Genomic DNA, 19723 nt, shown 5'->3' on the forward strand with positions numbered 1-19723 from the left:
ACTGCAAATCCGCCCAGCCTTGCCTTTATCTACCCGCCTTATGGGTATTTCACCTATAGCTCTTATCATCTTCTAACTTAGCATATAATAATGCACCTGAATTTTATATTACTATCTGTCTCTCCCAAACATAATTCCTTGAAGATGGAATATATAGATATACAGATACAGATAGATGCTGCCCATGCTCTTTCACTCTATCACATAGAATAGTGGCTGGCACATAGTAGTTTCTCAATAAACTTTTGCTTAATTTTTTTTTTTTTTTTTAATTTTGGCTGGACTGCACGGCTCACGAGATCTTAGTTTCCTGACCAGGGGTTGAACCCACGCACTCAGCAATGAAAGCACAGAGTCCTAACTACTGGACCACCAGAGAATACCCGCACAGTTGCTTAATTTTTGTGTAAGATAATAATAATTCTAATTTGTATAGATTAAAAAAGAACAAAATCAAAATATTAGACAATAATAGTATGCATGGTGCATGGGAAGAAATCTGAGTGAATGTGTTCTAAGTTTCTTGTATAGAGCTGGAAGCAGATTAAGATATTAACTTAGAATTTATTAGGTATGCATGATTAAAAAGTAGAGGAAAAAGACAAAGAAAAGCATTCAACCACTTATAAACAAAGGTTGAAAAGGAGAAAGAAGAATGGAAAGAACAGGACAAAAACAGAAAACAAAAAATAAGAATAAAAGTTCAAACATATCAATAATCACAATACATTTAAATGGACTAAACCTGCCCTTCAGAAGTCAGAGGTTTCCTGACCACATATGTTTAAAACCAACAAAATATAGCTAAATGTTCTTTATAAGAAACAAATTTAAAATATAAGGACCCAGAAAGGGTGAAATCAAAGGAAAATTAAAAGACATATGAGGCAAATAGTACCCAAAAATAGCTCTAGTCATCTAAAACAAAAATCACTATTAGGGAACGTTAAGGTCATCACACGATAGTAAAAAGGTTCAATTCACCTGGAATATACGACAAGTCTGAAGTTGTGGGCACTAAATAAAGAGTCTATCTGAAAAGTAGAATATAGGAGAAATAAAGGAGAAATATAAGAGTGTCATAGGATATCTTCATCCATGAACTATGTTTAAATATTTTTTAAAATGATGTACTTGATAGATTTTGGTAATTATTTTCATTTTCTTTTCTTTTCCTATGCTGCAATTTTCAGGTGTCTGCATTCAAATAATTCTTACAAAACCTATTTGAAAACCTATGCCAGACTGTGCAAAGCAGGTGTGTACATAAGAACGTATCATTCCCCAGCTGTCCCCTTTACGTGTCGCGTGCTCAGAGGCCAGACCGGCCACGTGCAGAGATGCAGCGTCCATGGCTGCGCCTCACCTGGATGTGCAGCTGCTTGTCGTGCAGCGCTCTCTGCAGCTCCAGGAGGCTCTCCTTGAGGGTTCTCAGCTTCACTGACAGCTGCTCCGCCTCGTCCTTTGTGTGAGCCTTGCCCTCCAGCAGCAGGTTTTCATTGTGGACTGAGAGCTCCGATAAGGCCACCACCTTCTGTTCTATTTCCACCAGCATGTTCTGGAACAACAGAAATAAGGCTGAAATTCACAAACCCTGCCAGTCTCTGCAAAGACCGTGTCTCACAGCGAAACCCAACACTTTACTAGTCTTTCAGCAAAAGATCATGCCTCCAGGTTGGTTTGTTTTTTTTCACCTAGTTTTCTTACAACCTTCAAGAATGGTACGTAGATTCTAAAACTTCTTTGAGCTTCCTAATTTTTCTCTTAAGATTAGATATTACATAATGAAAAACATATGGAAAGCACATTTTATACAGCCAACAGATAAGTAGAAAAGACCGTTCCTTAGTGTTATCCCATTATTATGATTATTTTACTATTTTAGTGTTAGACTGTTATGCTTGTGACTAATAATAGTAAAGACATCACATGATGAGCCCTTTTTGTGTCAATTTGAAGAGGACTCTCTCTTTCAAAACATTTTTCTTTGGGTTGATTTTTTTCCCAGATTGATGCTTTTTTTACTTGATTTTTATTATTTTTGTCTTTTATATAACATATTTTTAACCTCACATTTCTGAAAGTTTTCCTAAGAATTTTACTTTCACTTTCTGTGGCAACTCTAGTGCTGCAAGGTTTTCTTCTTCTAAAATGGAGGCTAAATCCAGAAAAGAAGTGAAAATAGTCTCCCCTCTTCCAAAGTACGATTTAAAACAAAAACCAAAAAAAGAAAAATAACTAAAATAATCAAGCAAAACAAATAACCATATTATGTTCTACAAAAACTGTTCTGTTTTTATATTCCTTAACTCTGAACTCTTTGAAATGCACTTTCTAATTTATACTCAATTAGACATTAATAAGAAAAGATATTTTATTTCCCTGTACAAAATAAGAATTACTACCATCCACTTCTAGGACTGAACGTATGATCCTAAGACCTAGAACTAAGTGGAAAAGTGAAATATTTCATGAAGTGGGGCTTAAAGGACGATTTCCTGAGGACTATGTTTGTGGAGCTAATATAGGACTGTCTTCCTGTGCAGGACTGTCTTTTCCATTAGGCACAGCTGACACAGTGCCGAGAGCCCATAACACTTCTGGGGACATAAGAAAATGTCTTAATTTTAGGTTCTTTTAAAATCAGAAAAAAAAAATGAAGATAATAACAATTAATATATAATGATACCACCCCAGGTTATATTAGTCTCTGTACCAAAGCAGTTGTAAAATCAAATATAATTTTTAGTATTTTTACAGAGGAAGAGGCCCATGGAAGCAAAGTACCTAGGGCCCCAAAAGTCATAATGGGGCCCTAATTCCACGTGATAGCCACACTTATAATTATACAACTGGCTTAAATTAGGCTTGAATCAATTGACTGAGGAACTGCTGTGTACCTGTGTGATTCCACATGCTTTGAGTTTTAAAAAATACCATTTCAATACTTTGGAAAAGTCCTGAAATATATTATCTCAATCATGGACTTTATGCATAACTATAAAAATAGAGACATCCAAAAGGGAGAGATGGGCGTAATGACGAAACATAATTTTGAAATGCTAGTGCATGGGTAATTTCGAGTGCTAGAAGGGAATGCTAAAAATACATGTCTCTTCAGAAAAGGAACTTCAGAAAAGATGATAGAAAGAATAGAAAATACTTGCACATGGCTCTCTACTCTCCACCATCAAGGCAGAGATGCTTCGAATACACATAAATAAGTTGTCCAAAGAATTTAAAAATCCAAATTATAATGACATGACAAAAAAATCTCAAATCATAAAAGGGATGACCAGAATGACATATGAAGTATTAAGAAAAGAAGCGGCATTCATAATTAATGGCTTGTGCCTATTTCCTCCGATTCCAAATGGGAGAAATATGAAGTTGTGCATATGGGTATTTAATCTTGCAGATCAGGCCGGGTTTTCTAGAGACTTGCTAGTTAGTTAAAATGTACTTCACCCATGTGTAAAGTCTACTATGCTGATAATCTCTGAAATTCTATGATTGGTACATGGGAGTTTATCATCTATTCTCTATGCTTATATGTGTGCTTGAAAGTTTCCATAATGAAGAGGCAAGAAAATAATCTTACAATAAAAACCTTGATGCCATTACCCCTTACCTTAATTTCTAGAGACCTCACATCAAGGAAGGAAATTCTCTCCTCCAGAAGACAACCTTCCCGTGTTCAATCTGTCTGCCTATAACTGACAATTTTGCCAAGTTTTCCACATAATGTTTCTGAATTAGAACCAAAATTGCAACAGGCCACCTAGAGACAGCTCCTGTTGTGTTTATCCACAGTCCGATTCACTGATACTCATTCTTCTCGTTGGGTACTTACATTCCTCATTAGCCACCCAAATAGATACCATACGTGTTTTAGCATCTATAGTCTTTAAGAATGGTCCTTCGGGAAGCTGAAAATGTTCTAAAGAGTAGATACTCTTGGTAAAATTTTTCAAAAGATGAAGTCCAAGCCTGGATTTCATTTAAGCTTTAATAAGGTATTGTTTTTCTACTCTCTAAATGTATAAAGTATACGGGCTGTGAAAACTCATACAACCATACCAAGCTTTGTTACCATTATGTCTTCTGTAGTTAAAAAATGTGCCTTGTGACGTTGGCATATTCCCTCAAGAACATTTTTGTACCTGGCAGTCCACCAGCTGGGCCTCCATGTCCATGGGCTCCTTGGGTGACCCCAGCGCAACGTCCAGAGTGGCCTTAGTGCTCGAGAGCCAGTGGTCCAGCTCATCGGCTTCACAGCGGTACCTCTGCAGGGCCTGCTCCTGTCTCTGTTCCTCCAGCTGATCATTGAACTTCTCCTAATGAATTAAGCAGAATGGAACCTAAATCACTCGAAGGTAAAATCATCAGGATTCAACACAGTACAGCAACGGTTCTCAGGCCTGAGTGCACATCAGAATCACCTGTGAAACTTAAAAAAAGAATGAAACAACCCATGTTTAGGCCACATCACAGACTAGTAAATGAGAATTTGGGAAGGTGAGCCTCAAGATTAGTATTTTATAAAAACTCCTACAATGATTCTTTTTTTTTAAATTAATTAATTAATTTATATTTTTGGCTGCACTGGGTCCACGTTGCTGTGCCTGGGCTTTCTCTAGTTGCAGCAAGCGGGGGCTACTCTTCGTTGTGGCTCACGGGCTTCTCATTGCGGTGGCTTCTCTTTGTTGTGGAGCACGGGCTCTAGGCACGCAGGCTTCAGTAGTTGTAGCACGCGGGCTCACTAGTTGTGGTTCGCGGGCTCTAGAGCGCAGGCTCAGTAGTTGTGGCACACGGGCTTAGTTGCTCCGTGGCATGTGGGATCTTCCTGGACCAGGGCTCGAACCCGCGTCCCCTGCATTGGCAGGTGGATTCTTAACCACTGCACCACCAGGGAAGTCCCTAAAAACTCCTACAATGATTCTAATGTGTGCCTAGAGTTAAACGTTCTTAAATAATACATCTACAGGACGAGGCAGATAATATGAATGATAGAAACTGGTCAAGGATTAGAACAAAGCAATGGTGTAAGACAGTAGGTAACTTGACTTCAATGTCTGGGAAACTGTAGAGTAGTGGGGTCTATGGAAAACTGAAGAACATATCTGGTCCACCTAAAAGGGCAGCACCATGTAGTTTCAGGTAACTGATCCCCTACAGGAAAGGGTGGTCCAGTGTTATTAGTTTCTTGAGCAAAGGCAAAAAGTCAAAAATTTTGGTTAGATCTCTAAGGATGTTTTAATGATGGCAAATAATTCATTTTTTTAAAAAAATCCAGGCCAATCACTTTATTTCAGAATTCCATGACGGTTTCATAGAGTGACTGGGGACAGTATTAATGAATTAAAAAGTTAATCCTTAAGATACTCTAAGTACTTTACTTTAAAAATTATTTTATTAGTAATCTATTATTATGTTTTTAATTAAAATTTTTATTGAATTGTTTAAAAGAGAGATTAAATAGAGCAGACACGTTGATTCAAAATTTCTCCAAAACCAGAAAATATATGAATACCTAGTCTGACTAATTTTATAACAGGTAAAACTAGAAACAGCCTACATACCCAACAATAGGGGGATGGTTAATTGAATTATGGTATAATCAGCAGCTAAATAAAATAAGTGTATATAATAAATGATTATTTGCCAGAGAAGCTGCTAGACCCTAGAGATACAAGGACACAGACACTTTAAATTATAGGATCAACAATATGAACATCGTATACGTTTAGGGCCAGGAATGATAAGAGAAAAACAACAACAAAGAAGGAAAATAACTTATTTTTAACACATCTGCTACTGTGACTAAAATTTACCTCTCTATTAAATAATATTAAAGTTAAGTAACATGAGAACCAGAACTGCAAGAATATTTTCATGAATTAATGTGCTTGAATTGGCTAACAGTGACTAAGGATTTATTCTTCACAGTACTGGTAACACTATTCATAAAAATGCTCTTATTTAAACACAGCACACTATCGTGCAAACCTTCTGTAATTACTCCTCATAAGACTCATGTCTACCAAGTATCAGCTTTCCACAGTCTCAGTTTTGCATGCTTGAAATGACTCAGAAAGGGGTGAAAAGACACATTCATGGCTCCACACTGACTCAGGGCTCTATTCAGGAGGCCCTCCTGGACACACAATACCAGCTTCTGCTGAGTGGGAAACAATAAACATGTCGATCATGTAAGTAGCCCAACATACTTGTCAGCATAACCCTAAGAGTTAATCTGGACCTGAGGGGCACCTTCAGAATGGCTTGTTACCTCCAAAAGCTGTCGTTTCCCTGATGCCTTCATCTTGATGGTGGACATTCGCTCCGCTAAGACAGCGAGCGTGGACTGCAAGGGCAGCTGCTCCGAAGGGTCGGACTCTGGGGGGTCAGACACCAGCTCCTCCGCGAGGGCTGATTGTAGCTCACTGATTTCCTCTTGAAGCATGAGAATCTCATCCATCAGTGCCTGCGGGGAAGACTGTGGAATCATACTCGTGTATGTATTTTTTCGCACTGAGGAATCGTGGCACTAGCTGAGTCCCATGTGGTTCGATACTAGTGAAGACACTTCATTTGGAAGTCGTTTAACCAACAAACAGGGGACCTACTAACCTAAGTTTCTAAATGACAGTACCAGACTGAATGTCAGGAAATTTCTGATTTTAAGACCATTTGTATTGGTAACTTAAATGAATTTGGACTAGTTAATTAATCTTTCTGGTTTCCAACAGGCACATCTGTAATCCGACAGGGGTATGCTCAATGATGTTTGAGTCTCCAATTCTATGTTGAAAATAAAATTCATCATTTTTTTCCTCAACATGATTCTTCCCACTCTAAACTTCCCTGAGTCTGAAACAGCACTGCATTTTAATCACAAACTCACATTATACAAGACAGGAAAAATCTGTCACCTGTTTCCATGCTGTTACCCTCTCCTTATTTTTCTCCTCTCCCCAACTCTAAAATTTGAAGTTTCTCAGGGCTAGTTTCCAGGCCCCTTTTCTCTCTTCACAAGCTCTCCCAGGCGATGTCCATTGCCAAGGCTTTAAACCCTTCCTAATGTGGAACACTTAGTAGGAGAATAAAACTTGCCACCCCAAAATGTCTCTGGCATGCAGGTTATTTTGAGCTGAAAACAATCAAGGTCCAAAAGACTCAAGAAAAAACTCTGACCTTCCCTCTAACTACCTCAAGAATCTAGAAAGGGGACCTATTACAGGAATAGAGCTATCATCGAGATATCTGCAAAGAATAGGGCTGGGTGTGGTGAGGGAAACTCTTAAGAGATCGGAGTACACTCAGTGTCCCACTGTCTCTGAATGGCCCAATTAATATTTGTTTACCAAACATTTGCTTTTCCATCTTTATGTGAGTTGCCTTCCTCCTCTTTTAAGTCTCAAACCACTACCCCCAACATCCTCCTGTGTCTTTAGCTGAAGATAGTATTTAAGGCGAGAGTTTCAACCATTTCGGCAAGTTACTCAGTTTTCCTGGGTCTCTCCCACGTTTACGTGTTATTAAACTTTTATTTGATTTTCTCTGGTTAATCTGTCTCATGTCAATTGAATTCTTAGACCAGCCAGAAGAACCTAGAAGAGTAGAGGAAAATTTCTGCCTCCCTGACACTTATAAAGGTATATCTCTAACCCAGATATCTGTCCTAAGTTTCAGGCTTGTATATTCAACTTACATATTTCACGGTGTCCCCATCTTATCATGTAAAAGCCCGCTTCTTCCTCTGTTGTCCCCATCTCAGTAAAAGGTAACAACCTTCTCATTGCTGAAGCTTGAGACCTAGGAGTCATTCACACCTCCTGTCACCATATCCAGCATCAAATCCAACTGCTTTCACCTCCAAAACGTATCTCGTGTCTCCTCTGCTCCCACCTACGTCACGCAAACTCCTTATCTGAATTGCTCTCATGGTCTACATTCTTGTCTCTCCAAACCCCTCTTCACAGAGTAATTAGAGTGATCTTTTAAAAAGGTAAATCAGATCCTCTCAGTCCCCTGTTTTAAAATACTTAGCGGCTTCTGGCCTGTAAAATAAAATCCAAACTCCTTACTGTAGTCGTGCGGTCTCACCCCCGCCTGCCCCTTGTACCACACTCCCTTCTGGCTTACTACATTCCAGCCTTCTTCAGTTACTCCAGGACCCTCAGCACTTTCTGCCTCAGGGCCTTTGCACATGGTGTTCCCTCAAGCTCTGGAATGCTCTTCTTCCGCTCTGTGAGATGGTTCTCTTCATCCCTGGAGCCTTAGGTTAACTGTCACATCTTCAGAGAGGCCTTTCCTGACCGCTGACTCTAAAAAGAAATCTCTGTTGTTCTCTTTTACCAGCGCCCTACTTCCTGCTTAACAGCTATCACAATTATACACTGTTGGTATTTCTCATTTTTTGTATTTTATGATTTGCTCTTTAGCTGGAATCTTTGACAGGAGGAATTCTTTTTTGGGATTTGAATGATGTGTTAGAAAAACAGGCCCTACCGCTACAGGAGGGGCAATCATGACTCCAAGTAAAGAATCACTGCTTTTATAGTTGCCAATATTTCACAGTTTCCAATATACCCCTACTTGCATAATTCCCACCTATTCCATAGGACTGTAGGCTGCGCTGTAAGCCCAGTGCCTCCTCAGAATGGGCTCTTAATAGATATAAAACAACAAAAATGCTCTTCTTTCCCTAATATCAGTTGTCATCCTGTCCAACTGCTGTTTAAGTAAACTATTATATTGAAATCATTATATACATCTAGAAAAGTGCAGACTGTAAGTGTACAGTTCTATGAATTTTCACAAACCGCACATACCTGGGCTCCTGGCACCCAGATCAAGAAACAGAACATTCCCAGGACTCCGCAAGCCCCCTGGACTGCATCCCTTTCTTTCCAGAGATCACCATGGTGCTGGCTTGCAAATGTCATCGATCACTGCTGCCTGTTTTTGAGCTCTACAGAAATGGAATCATTCCTGATGTACTGTTCTGTGTCTGGCTTCTTTCACTCCCTCCAAGACTGTGACTGTTGCATGTAAAAAGAGCTGACCCTTTTTATCGCTGCATTGTATTCCACTGTCACCTGGTTTGTGGGTCTTGTCCATTTAAGCCTTTCTAGTAGGTTCATAGTGGTATCTCATTGCAGCTTTAATTTGCATTTCCCTGACGGTTAATTAGACTAAGCACTTTTCCCTATGCTTTTTTGGCCACGTGGAGATCGTCTTTTGTGACCACCTGCTAAAAATCTTTAGCCCATTTTCTATTGGAGTCTTTCCTTTTCTTATTGATGCATGGACTTGTGTATATATTCAGGATAGGAATGCCTGTGTTTCTTTTAGTTCTGTGTATTGCAAATATCTGCTCCCATTTTGTGACGTGTCTGTCCCTTAACGGGTAGAAGCTTCTTTAATGATGTCTTTTGATAAAAAGAAGCTCTTCATTTTATTGTAGTCTAATATATCAGTATTTTGATTCACTGGAAAAGTTAGGGCCTTTGCTGTCCTATTTAAGAGATCTTTGCCTACCGTAATGTTATGAATATATTCTCACATGTTACCTTCTAGAAGAGTGCTATTCAAAGTGTGGTCCATTCAATGGCGTCATGAACTGGTTTGTCTCTAGTTCATGATAAGAGAAAGATATTGCAAGTAAACATTAAGAAATGTTATAGCAACTTGACGTTGACACAATATCCAACCACTATTTTATTTTATTTTACTAAAATGTTGAGTTAGAAATTTAAAAATTAAAAAAAAAAAGATTATACACTACAGATACTTTGAGAAGCACTGTTTCAAAACATTTTGTTTTTAATCTTCACATTTCGATCTACAATCCACCTAAACTTAATTACCGTGTCCAGGGTAAGTAGGGGTCAAAATTCTTTTTTTTTCCTTCTTATTGACCCTGTACTATTTAGTGAAAAGATGATTTTTCATCCACGGTTGTGCAGTACAGTTCTTGACATAAGCGCAGTGTCCGTGTGGGTGGGAGGGTGCTTCTGCTTCGCATTCTGCACCATTGACCCATTTGGCGTCTGTGCCAACACCAGGGTCTCGTAACTGCTATAGCTTTATAAATCTCACTCTCTGAAAGGATTCACATCCTTCAATGTTATTCATCTTCCTCAAGGTTGTCTTGGCTATTCCTGACTCTTTCCATTTTCAATACATGTTTTTTAGTACATTTGCAATATGGTTTGGAATTATCTTATCAATCTCCACCAAAGAGCTTGCTGGGATATTGGAATGTAATTGTAACGAATGTACAGACCGTTATTGTTCGTTATACATTCAAAATGGTTTCGGTCCAGTAAAGTATTTTCTCCTACTTTATCATCGTTTTTGGTACTTGATTGCCAAAAATATAAAATTCATATTAGGTGGTCTGTTTTGAGGGCTTCTCCATAACTAGACTGACCTTATTGTATCTTGTTTTGCACTGATGCTCTGTATAAGCAAGAAGAGCCCCTCACTACTTCACACCACGTTCATTCTCATTCCTCCTCTGTGCCTTTCCTCACACATTTACGTTTATTGTGTCTCCCATCCACTCCTCCTACCATTCCACATTTTCAAAATCCATGTCTCCCAAAAGACCTGTTAGAGTCTCCTTGATCTTCCCACCACTGTAACCCATAATCACATTGCTGGGTTTTGTATAATATGTTGGTAATTCATCTACCCCTAAATCATATGTTAAAGAATAAGTGTCTATTTCAGCTGTGCACATAGTAGGTGCTCAACACATCTAGTTGAACTCATTCTAATTCATAATAGACAAAACAGTTATCTACGGGCTTCCCTGGTGGCGCAGTGGTTGAGAGTCCGCCTGCCGATGCAGGGGACACGGGTTCGTGCCCCGGTCCGGGAAGATCCCACGTGCCGCGGAGCGGCTGGGCCCGTGAGCCATGGCCGCTGAGCCTGCGCGTCCGGAGCCTGTGCTCCGCAACAGGAGAGGCCACAACAGTCAGAGGCCCGCGTACCGCAAAAAAAACCAAAAACAAAACAAAACAAAAAAAACCCAGTTATCTTAATCATGAAGCAACCAGGAAAAAAAAAAGTCTTCCTCATTCATTTAATCTCAGTGGATTTGACCAACCAGGCATACAGTGAAGTGAACAACTTCCATTTCAGACTCACAATGTCTAAAACAGCTCTCTGAATGTTCTTCAGTAAGTGATGATGGAATTAGGAATCCTACAACTGTTAGTTTCCATTCTGTTAGAGTCAAGCCTCCCTAGTCACGCTTCAGTTTACTCTCAGGGGAGAGTGGATATTTTTGGAAGGTTGCTATAGTTTTTAACTTCAAGATCCAGCAGCCAAACTTACTGGGGGATGGGGTTTTCTTTTGCAGTGATGTAAATGTTTTGAAACCAGATTGGGAGGGTGATTGTATGACGTTGTGAAAGTACTAAAAGCCACTGAACTGTACACTTTAAAATGGTTAATTTCATGGGATGCGAATTTCACTTCCATCTAAAAAAACAAAAGGATCCAGCAGTTAAATATGTCTTCGCACAATAACTGTCTCAGCTGGTGGCCAGATGTTTCCCTCCAACATCTGCCTCAAAACTAAGGAGAGGAGATGAAATGTTGTTCCTCTTTGCGCTTCCGACTTGTGTTTACAAGGAGGGCATGTGTATGACCAGTTTGTGGTTTAGAGAGATTCCTTGAGCTTTTCTAAAATGACTCACTCTGGGGAGAACATGGTTCAACACCCAAGGTGAACATGAATTTCATTGTGACTTTCAGAACTATCTACATCAGAGTTCATCTCAAACTTTGAGCTGTTATTTATATTAAAGAAACAGAACCGAAATAACCTCAGAGCTCTGCCTACTAACCATCGCTGAGTTGGTGTGGCAAAGACAACACATGCCCAGGAGGCATTAGCTGCCCGTGATAATGAAGGTCCCCATCAGAGGGCTCACCACCCGGAACAGCAGCCACAAGTCAGCTTATGAACTGCATTGATGTCTTAAAATTAAACTTCTGGTTCAATTTAAAGAGGGTAACAGGAAAGGCACAGCACTCCACCCCAATTCAGCAGCTTTAGACAAGTGTTCGGAGGAAAAATGTAGGAATTAGAGTAGCTCTCTAAAGAAACATTAGTACTTCCAAGAGAGTGTTAGGAAAAAATTAGCAATTGAAGTATTTTTTATTAATTTTTAGAAAATACTAAAAGCATACTGGACTTTCTCACCCACATTACACTGGAATTTAGAAAGAGTAGTTCTATCGTATTGCTTGAAATTTTTAAAGTATCATTCCAGAAGCCAAGAACCAATTTAGATATTGTGATACCGTTAGTCTTCCATGGGGGCAGCGCTGTCCCAGAATTCATAGAATTTAGGTACAGACAGCAAAAGTAGGTCAGATGGAAAATGTTAGATTTGTGATGATACAAGAAATTGTACATTATTTATATTTCTTTCCCTCTCATTAGAGCATTAATATAATTGTTAAAAGCTCCAATGATGGGTAATCATTGAATTAGCTATACCCCCTCATTGCTATAATTGTTAGCACTACCACTCTCAATTTAGAATGGGACAAAAGTCATGTGCTTGGGCTTAATTACAAGAAAAGTCACAGGTTCATTTCTAATTCATAACAGTTAGCTTTAATGTGCAATTTTGAGTTTTCTCCATTACATCCCTTGAATAAAATAATACTTTTGCTCTACATTCAGTTTGTGTTTTCATACTAATACCTGAGAGGCAGGGTGATGCTGGTAATTGGGAGCTAATTTGCATTTTAATTAGGAACTCTGGAAGGTCAAGGCAGACCGCCAGGATCCTGCTTTCATACAGGTCCTAAATCCTGTGGGACCTGCTGAAGGCTCTTTGGGAGCTGTGGTCTGTCACCTGGGACACAAGAATGATCAGCCTTGAACAAAAGCAGAGGTGACTGGAAAGTACCCGAAAGTACCCAAAAGCAGAGAGAGTCAAATTCTGTAAACCCTCTCCTGGAATGCTGCCTTCTGATAATCTAAGTCTGTGACACTCAAATTCACTTTAATCCAGCCTTTGGATAATTTATGCCAAATCCTTTTTGGTTGCTTAAAAGAAGCTGTAGTCAAATGTATGGAAGTTCTCCTGCCCTTCCAGGTACAGTGAAGAGTTGGGGAGGGTGTTAGTCAGACAGAGCCCCAGGAGGCCCCTTCAGGTGACAGTGAGGTGGCTGTTGACAGTTAGAAAACTGGAGTACCAGTTAGAGAGGACTGTGGAGCTGCGGGGACACTGCATGGTAGTAGAGACCTAAGTCCCTGACTGTCCTCGTGATTGTCTTAATCCAAGTAAACAAAGGTTAATTTTAACTTTATATTTTCACTGCACCCTCCCCAAACCAGATGGACTATGGGTGACTTTAGGATAGCAGAAAGACCCACAGAAGGTCGTTTTCCCAAAATAAGGCCTATAAATGGATGCTATACACTCTGATTTCTATCTTAAGAAGTTACAAGAGTGTCAGGAACCTGAAACCACTGTTTCTCAACATGCTGTCTCTAGATGAAATATTCTCATTTTTGTGTTATACTGCAAGGTCCTTTATTGTAAAATAGTACAATTTTACCTTAGACTACACATCCGAACAAGCAATGTATTCCAAGGTGTTCCAAAACTACAGAGATGTTAAGTAGAAGAAAGATAAAGTACAGAGTTTCACTCTTAACGCTGGTAAATTACCCAGTATTTGATAACTACATAATTGCGTCATGCTTTCATAGCTCTTAATCTTTCTTTCTTTTTTCCTCTGCCTTTGATAGGGTTGTCACATGCTCCCGAGTCCTGGCCGCAGCAGCGTTTTCCTGTACCACGGTGGCTGAATATGTAGGTGACTGCATGCCTCAGTACCCAGACCCAGTTACACCTGACTACGCGTTAAGAGTTCACCCGATAATGTTGCTAAAGCAGTAACCAGATTTAAGCTATGCACTTTCTTAGCGTGCATTTTAAGTTGATGCATTTTTAACAATATCTGTCTGAGTTAGGTTAACGTAATCATCTCTGTTTCTCACCTAACGCTGAAGCACTGTCCAGTGTCCCTTTTAAAACATGATTCAAGTCTGGGAAAACCACGAGATTACAACTTGGAATCCCTTATTCTTCAGCTGCTTCTTGGCCTACTGGAGTCTGAGAGTTATTCTCTTCAGTGATAACAGGGAGGTGCTGGGCACACGCTGGCTAAGTTTCTTCAAACAACAATACCCCGAGAAGGTAGATGTGGGGTACACTTTATTCTTACAACAATGGTTCAAAACGAAATAAAAATAATGTGGCAACTAAAAGGAAATGCAGTTTGTGTAATAAAAGTTAGAAAGCAACGTCAAGGTCTCAATAGCCTTCTTTCCCTCTTGTAGACCCTCCCTGAAGCAGTGATGGAAACAACCACCACTTGGATTGGGATCTTGTTTACTCTGTAACAAGGGATACAGTAAAAAACGTGTCAGCCTGCTGTCTTATACACACGCTTGGCCAGCCGGTCGTCAGTAAGAGTGCACCTATGTGATCATGCAGGAAACTGAAGTCATCGCTATTCTTACCTGGTGTTCGGCCATCTGGCTCTCGGTACTCCTGCCGTGCTCCGGACTTTCACTGAGTTTCATCTCGATGGCCTCCATTTTCGTGGAGACGGACTGGAGGCAGTCCTGGTACTTCTGTTGGCGTTCCAACGCTTCGTAGAGTGTGCGCTGCTTTTCGCTGATCTAAAGAAGAAAAAGGATATTACCAAATACTCCCCAGCCCCTTATCTTCTAGATTATGACATTTCTTTCCTCACCGCTTTACCTCTGTGACCCAACAAAGGGTGTTCAACTGTATATGGGATGTGTACACATTATGCATGTATTTCATAAGACAATCGCTAAGATAATCAGTGTTTGGTGGGCTAAACAATTCCACATTTCGAAGACTTACCACATTCTTTAAGGTTTCCCAAGAGCGTTGTAAATCATCCAGTTTAGCAGTAGCAGACGGCTCCAGACCTGGTTCACAGAGCTCTTGGGGTGGCAGGGTGCTGGGGGGAATCCTGGAGGCATCCGTCTGCAACGACTCAGCAGACAAGGCTTGGTAATAAGCGATGTCCTATGGGTGCAAAGCACGGCGTTGGATGCAAGAGGAAAACAAGGTTTAGGTCAGGACGCTCTGGGTACTGTTTGTCATGTGGAGGAAAGGTTTAGGATTCACACCCATCCCCCAGGGCTACCAACTATCAAAGTTAGTAAACTCCTGTAACAAGAAGGTCATATCAAAGCACCCTGTAGTTGCTTTAGAATTTTTTAGAATTGGTAAAAAAAATTTACCAATATTTCAAGTTGCCAAAACTCATTCCTCTTTTATATTTGGTAAAATGGAAATATGGGGTTGGCCAAAAAGTTCGTTCGGGTTGTTCCACAACGTGGAATACGTGTTTAAGTGGTATACATATTTAAAGACTGATTCACCAGCAAAAAAGGAGAATCTAAATGATCTACTTCCTAAAATGTTGCTTAATGTGTTGATCAAAGTTTTGAATCATTTTTTAAAACCCTTGATTTAAATATATTTAAGTCTGTAGAAAGTCTTTTTTCAGATATAGCCAGATCTTTAATATTTGTGAGTTCATTATTCATTAATTAATTTAAATATGTTAATATTAATAAGGGAAAATGTAATGGGGAGGTTAAAACTACTCTAAGAAACAAATAATAGAGAGGTTTACTCCTATTCGATTCCTGGAAGTACACAAGAAATAAAGTGAATACTGAAAAATGAAGCTTTTGAATTTTCTTATTTCTTGGATAATAAATAATATTACATATTTTATTAGTATTGATAACGGCATTACTATCTCAAGATACATAATTCATGTGTTTTTAATTGTTTTTATGGTTGTTTTATGGTTAATTGTTTTTATGTTTTAATTTATGGTTGTTTATCTGTATATTTATAGAAACTGAACTGGGACGTAATGTTTATATTCTGGAAATTGCTATAATAAAGTTCACTACTTTTGCAGTTGCACTGTTTAAGATCAAAATCTGAGCCTTATTGATAATAATGTCTTGGTAAAAAGTATTGACGAGAGGGGCTTCCCTGGTGGCGCAGTGGTTGAGAGTCCGCCTGCTGATGCAGGGGAAGCGGGTTCGTGCCCCAGTCCGGGAAGATCCCACATGCCGCGGAGCGGCTGGACCCCTGAGCCATGGCCGCTGAGCCTGCGCATCCGGAGCCTGTGCTCCGCAACGGGACAGGCCGCAACAGTGAGAGCCCCGCGTACCGCAAAAAAAAAAAGTATTGATGAAAGCCCCAGACACCTGGGAAACCAAGGAAACAGCAGGAAGGAGCCTGGTGTCTTGGGAGTCTGTACCAGGGCAGGAGCAGGGTGGTGGAATACAACAGAATGAGTTCAGACGGGAGTCTGCCACTGGAGGCGTCAGGACACCTGAGACCTCAGGTGAAATTCTCCTCCCAAGCAGCTACAGAATTGGAGCAAGTCACTCACATCTCATGCATGGGTTCCCTCATCTGCATAACACTGGGTGGTTTTGCGATTAAATACAGTGATGTTTGAGTGGCCATGAGACCTTCTACCCATTTTGTTGCTGTTGCTGAGGCTTCTAGGTAAGTCCCAGCATTTATTGATGACGTTGAAGCATGGAGACTGGTTCCTTTTCATTCCTAACCCTGTCACTCATCTTGAGTAGATCATCTTGGTATTTTCAAGTCCTTGACAGCCTTATATCCATTCATCCTCACCCACTTCCACTCCTTGAACATGATAGGCTGTCATCACTGACTGGATTCACCCCAAGTGTATTTCTGACTGTGTTTAAGTTATGTAAACCCTTCTCTTGCCAACTGCTGTGTTTCCTTTGCCCCTTGAACCTCTGCTTCAGCCACTTGGAAAACCCCACCCATGACTCAATGCAACTTTTCCTTCCAGTATGCACACGCACGCTCAAGGCCCTTGAGGAGATACTCCTGCAAGTTCTCAAATTTTCAAGGCTGTCCATATTCAGACTCACCTCTTGATTAAAGAGGACCCTCCTACCGACTCCCACAACCTCATCCACCTTCGCTTTTGCAAGGGTCTTGGTCCATTAATACCTACTTCCTCTTCATTGTCTTTTTCCTCAACATGTAAATAAAGCCAAATTTTTTCCATCTGAAAACACCTACACACTCTTTTCTGGTTTTTTTCTTGCAGGATATCACATATTGGAAAGTTCTACAGATCAATATGTGATGGCTCATCATACACAAATACATTCGGAATCATCATTTCTTCCCTCTCCCTTTGGCTTCATAATCCAGTTTCTGAAAATAGTAGTTTACACTTAATATGTTCACTTTCTCACCCTCAGTCCACTTCTAAGTAGCCAACTGGGCTTCGAATCTAGCGACTCCACTGAAAATGCTCTGGCCACAGTCAGCAGTGGCTGTTTCCCATGATATAAAATGATTATTTTTCAGATCTTCTCTTGCTTGGTCTCTCACTAGCATTCAATACCACTGACCATCCCTTTTTGGAAACACTTTCCTTTTCACCTCTGTTCTCCTCCCAGCTCTCTAGTCATTCAATCTTTCTCTTTTGTAGTTTGTTTTTTGTCCTTATTCTTAAATATTGCTGTATTTTTAAGCTCCAGACTCACATATCCTGTTGTACAAGTTTATCCCACAGTCTCTTCAAACTCAATACTTTAAAAAAAAAAAAAAAAACAATAAAACCAACATCTAGGATGAGAAATGGATTTAGGAAAAATGAGGAAGTATTATCCATCTTTCAGTGAATGGAACTTCTCATCACCTTGCTTGGGATTTATTCTCTATTTCTTCTTTCCCTTACCACCCCTGCTTATGTAAGGATGAAGGTCTATACCCTTGCCAAAACACTGGTTCAATCTCACGTTACACCAACAACTTCCTAATTCTCAGGTTGCAAGCTGGCAGCCTGCAGGTTGCCTCTAGCCTGCATACATTTAGCTTGGTTTATACAGTGTTTTAAATTGTGTAAAATTTCTCTTCATCCAGAGAGGGAGCTTTCGTAAGAATCCCGATTCATGGCTTCTCTTGCAAACCAGAAGGTAGGTAAGACAGGACTCTGCGTCCAAACAGCTACAGTAATTCTAACGGAGGAGAGGCTGCCTCGTTCATGTGGGGAGGTGCTGTCCAGGTGCGCTGTTTCTCTCATTTACATCACCAGTCTGGACCAGACATCAGAGTGTGCAACTTCTGTCCCTCACTAGCTTCCTGGGCTCTGGATTTGTCTCCTGTCCACACTGATCCAGAATGACCTGTTCTAAAAGTCACTTCCGGGCAGAGCTTCTAGTTAAATTCCTTCAGTGGTTAAGGATTAGCTTCTGGACAAAGTTCAAACTCCTCTGTGTGGCATTCAAGGTCCATCAGGGTGTGTTTCCTGTAACCTTCTCAGTTTCATTTCTCCTCCCACCTCCTCCTCCAAATCTATGTTTCTCCAATCATACTGATATTACTTACAGTTGCCTTGATGGGCCATTTTCCTTCCTGCTGACTGAAAAACTTCCTACATGTACTTCCTTCTGCCTAGAAAACTTCACATCACTCTAGTGCACTCCAACTGTACCTACCTTCCCCTGCTTTAAAACAAAAGGGGGACATCCTTCACCCACTGAACTCCAGCCTTGTTTAGGTACGTACTCTGTGTCCTTCCTTAACACTGTGCTTCCCACTTTCACAGCACTTGTCCCACTCCATGGTCATCATTTGCCTGCTCTCACACAGACTATGAGTGCCTTAAAATCTGTGGAAGTGTCTTTGATCCTGAGCGTATCATGGAGTATTTGGCAAATCACAGGCAAGTATATACATTCATAAAAAATGGTATATGTAAAAGCAGTTTTGTAAACTCTATTGTTTTGTATACATGGAAGGTAGTACCATTACTGTCTACGAGGAAAAGCAAAACGTCCTTTAATGTAAAAAATTTAAATTAAATACTCTATAATAAATAAAGGTTCCCCAAAAGAATAAAATAAATTTGTCACAAAAAAATCTGTTTTCTGGCGTGTGTGTGTGTGTGTGTGTGTGTGTGTGTGTGTGTGTCTCAGGTCTATTAGACAGGAAAGACAACCCTTGGTTTCCTAAAATAATTTGAAAATATATCACCTTTTGTAGATTAATAATTTGCACCTATTTGAGGAATACATAGAGTCAATAAAATAAATCAATCAGTCCTATAAGTAACTACTAAATAAGGGCAATATTTGGCATAGTGAAGCATCACCCTTAGAAATATGTCTCTTGTTGGTTATGTGTCTATGTTACGGGAGTTATTATCCATCAGATTCCTAAGGAATTAAATTTGGAAAACCACCGCTACAATTTGATTCGCATTTTCCAGTCTAAAATGTACTTTCAAAATTAACCCCACATTTAACTTTCACCATTTTGTGAATTAAGTAGCATTGCTTCCCATTACAAATGAGGGACTTTCTGGGTACATTCAGCTTAGAGGAAGAGCTGGGACCCATTCTGAGCTTTTTAACCCGGAACCGGGGGTTCTACCCATTACACTACCACTCTTTTCAAACTTCTACTGCCCTCAGCTCTTCCGAGGAGAAGCCCAAGCCTTGGCTGGCTTTCAATAAGATCAAGAAGCCTGCAGCAAGTTCTGTGGCTGCCTCGTTATTTCTACCCTCAAGTAAACTAAACTGTTATCACATTTCAGCTAATAACTACTG

At 40.0% G+C, this 19723-nt stretch overlaps 1 protein-coding gene across 19 annotated transcripts in view; it reads right to left on the reverse strand.

The window, feature by feature from the left end:
* SYNE1 (spectrin repeat containing nuclear envelope protein 1) overlaps window positions 1-19723 on the reverse strand; it is a 465530-nt gene that overhangs the window by 149163 nt on the left and 296644 nt on the right. For 12 of the 19 annotated variants that reach the window (XM_079939340.1, XM_079939345.1, XM_079939333.1 and 9 more), the window contains 5 exons: window positions 14943-15110; window positions 14570-14731; window positions 6293-6499; window positions 4164-4337; window positions 1367-1558 (listed from right to left, as the gene is read on the reverse strand). In XM_079939340.1, the coding sequence (XP_079795466.1) occupies window positions 1367-1558; window positions 4164-4337; window positions 6293-6499; window positions 14570-14731; window positions 14943-15110 (903 nt within the window). Of the gene's footprint in view, window positions 1-1366; window positions 1559-4163; window positions 4338-6292; window positions 6500-14569; window positions 14732-14942; window positions 15111-19723 lie in introns of those variants that run through there. The other 7 variants (XM_079939347.1, XM_079939346.1, XM_079939330.1 and 4 more) reach the window with 3 other exon arrangements.

Source organism: Stenella coeruleoalba, assembly GCF_951394435.1.
Source record: "Stenella coeruleoalba genome assembly, chromosome: 12".
NCBI lineage: Eukaryota > Metazoa > Chordata > Mammalia > Artiodactyla > Delphinidae > Stenella > Stenella coeruleoalba.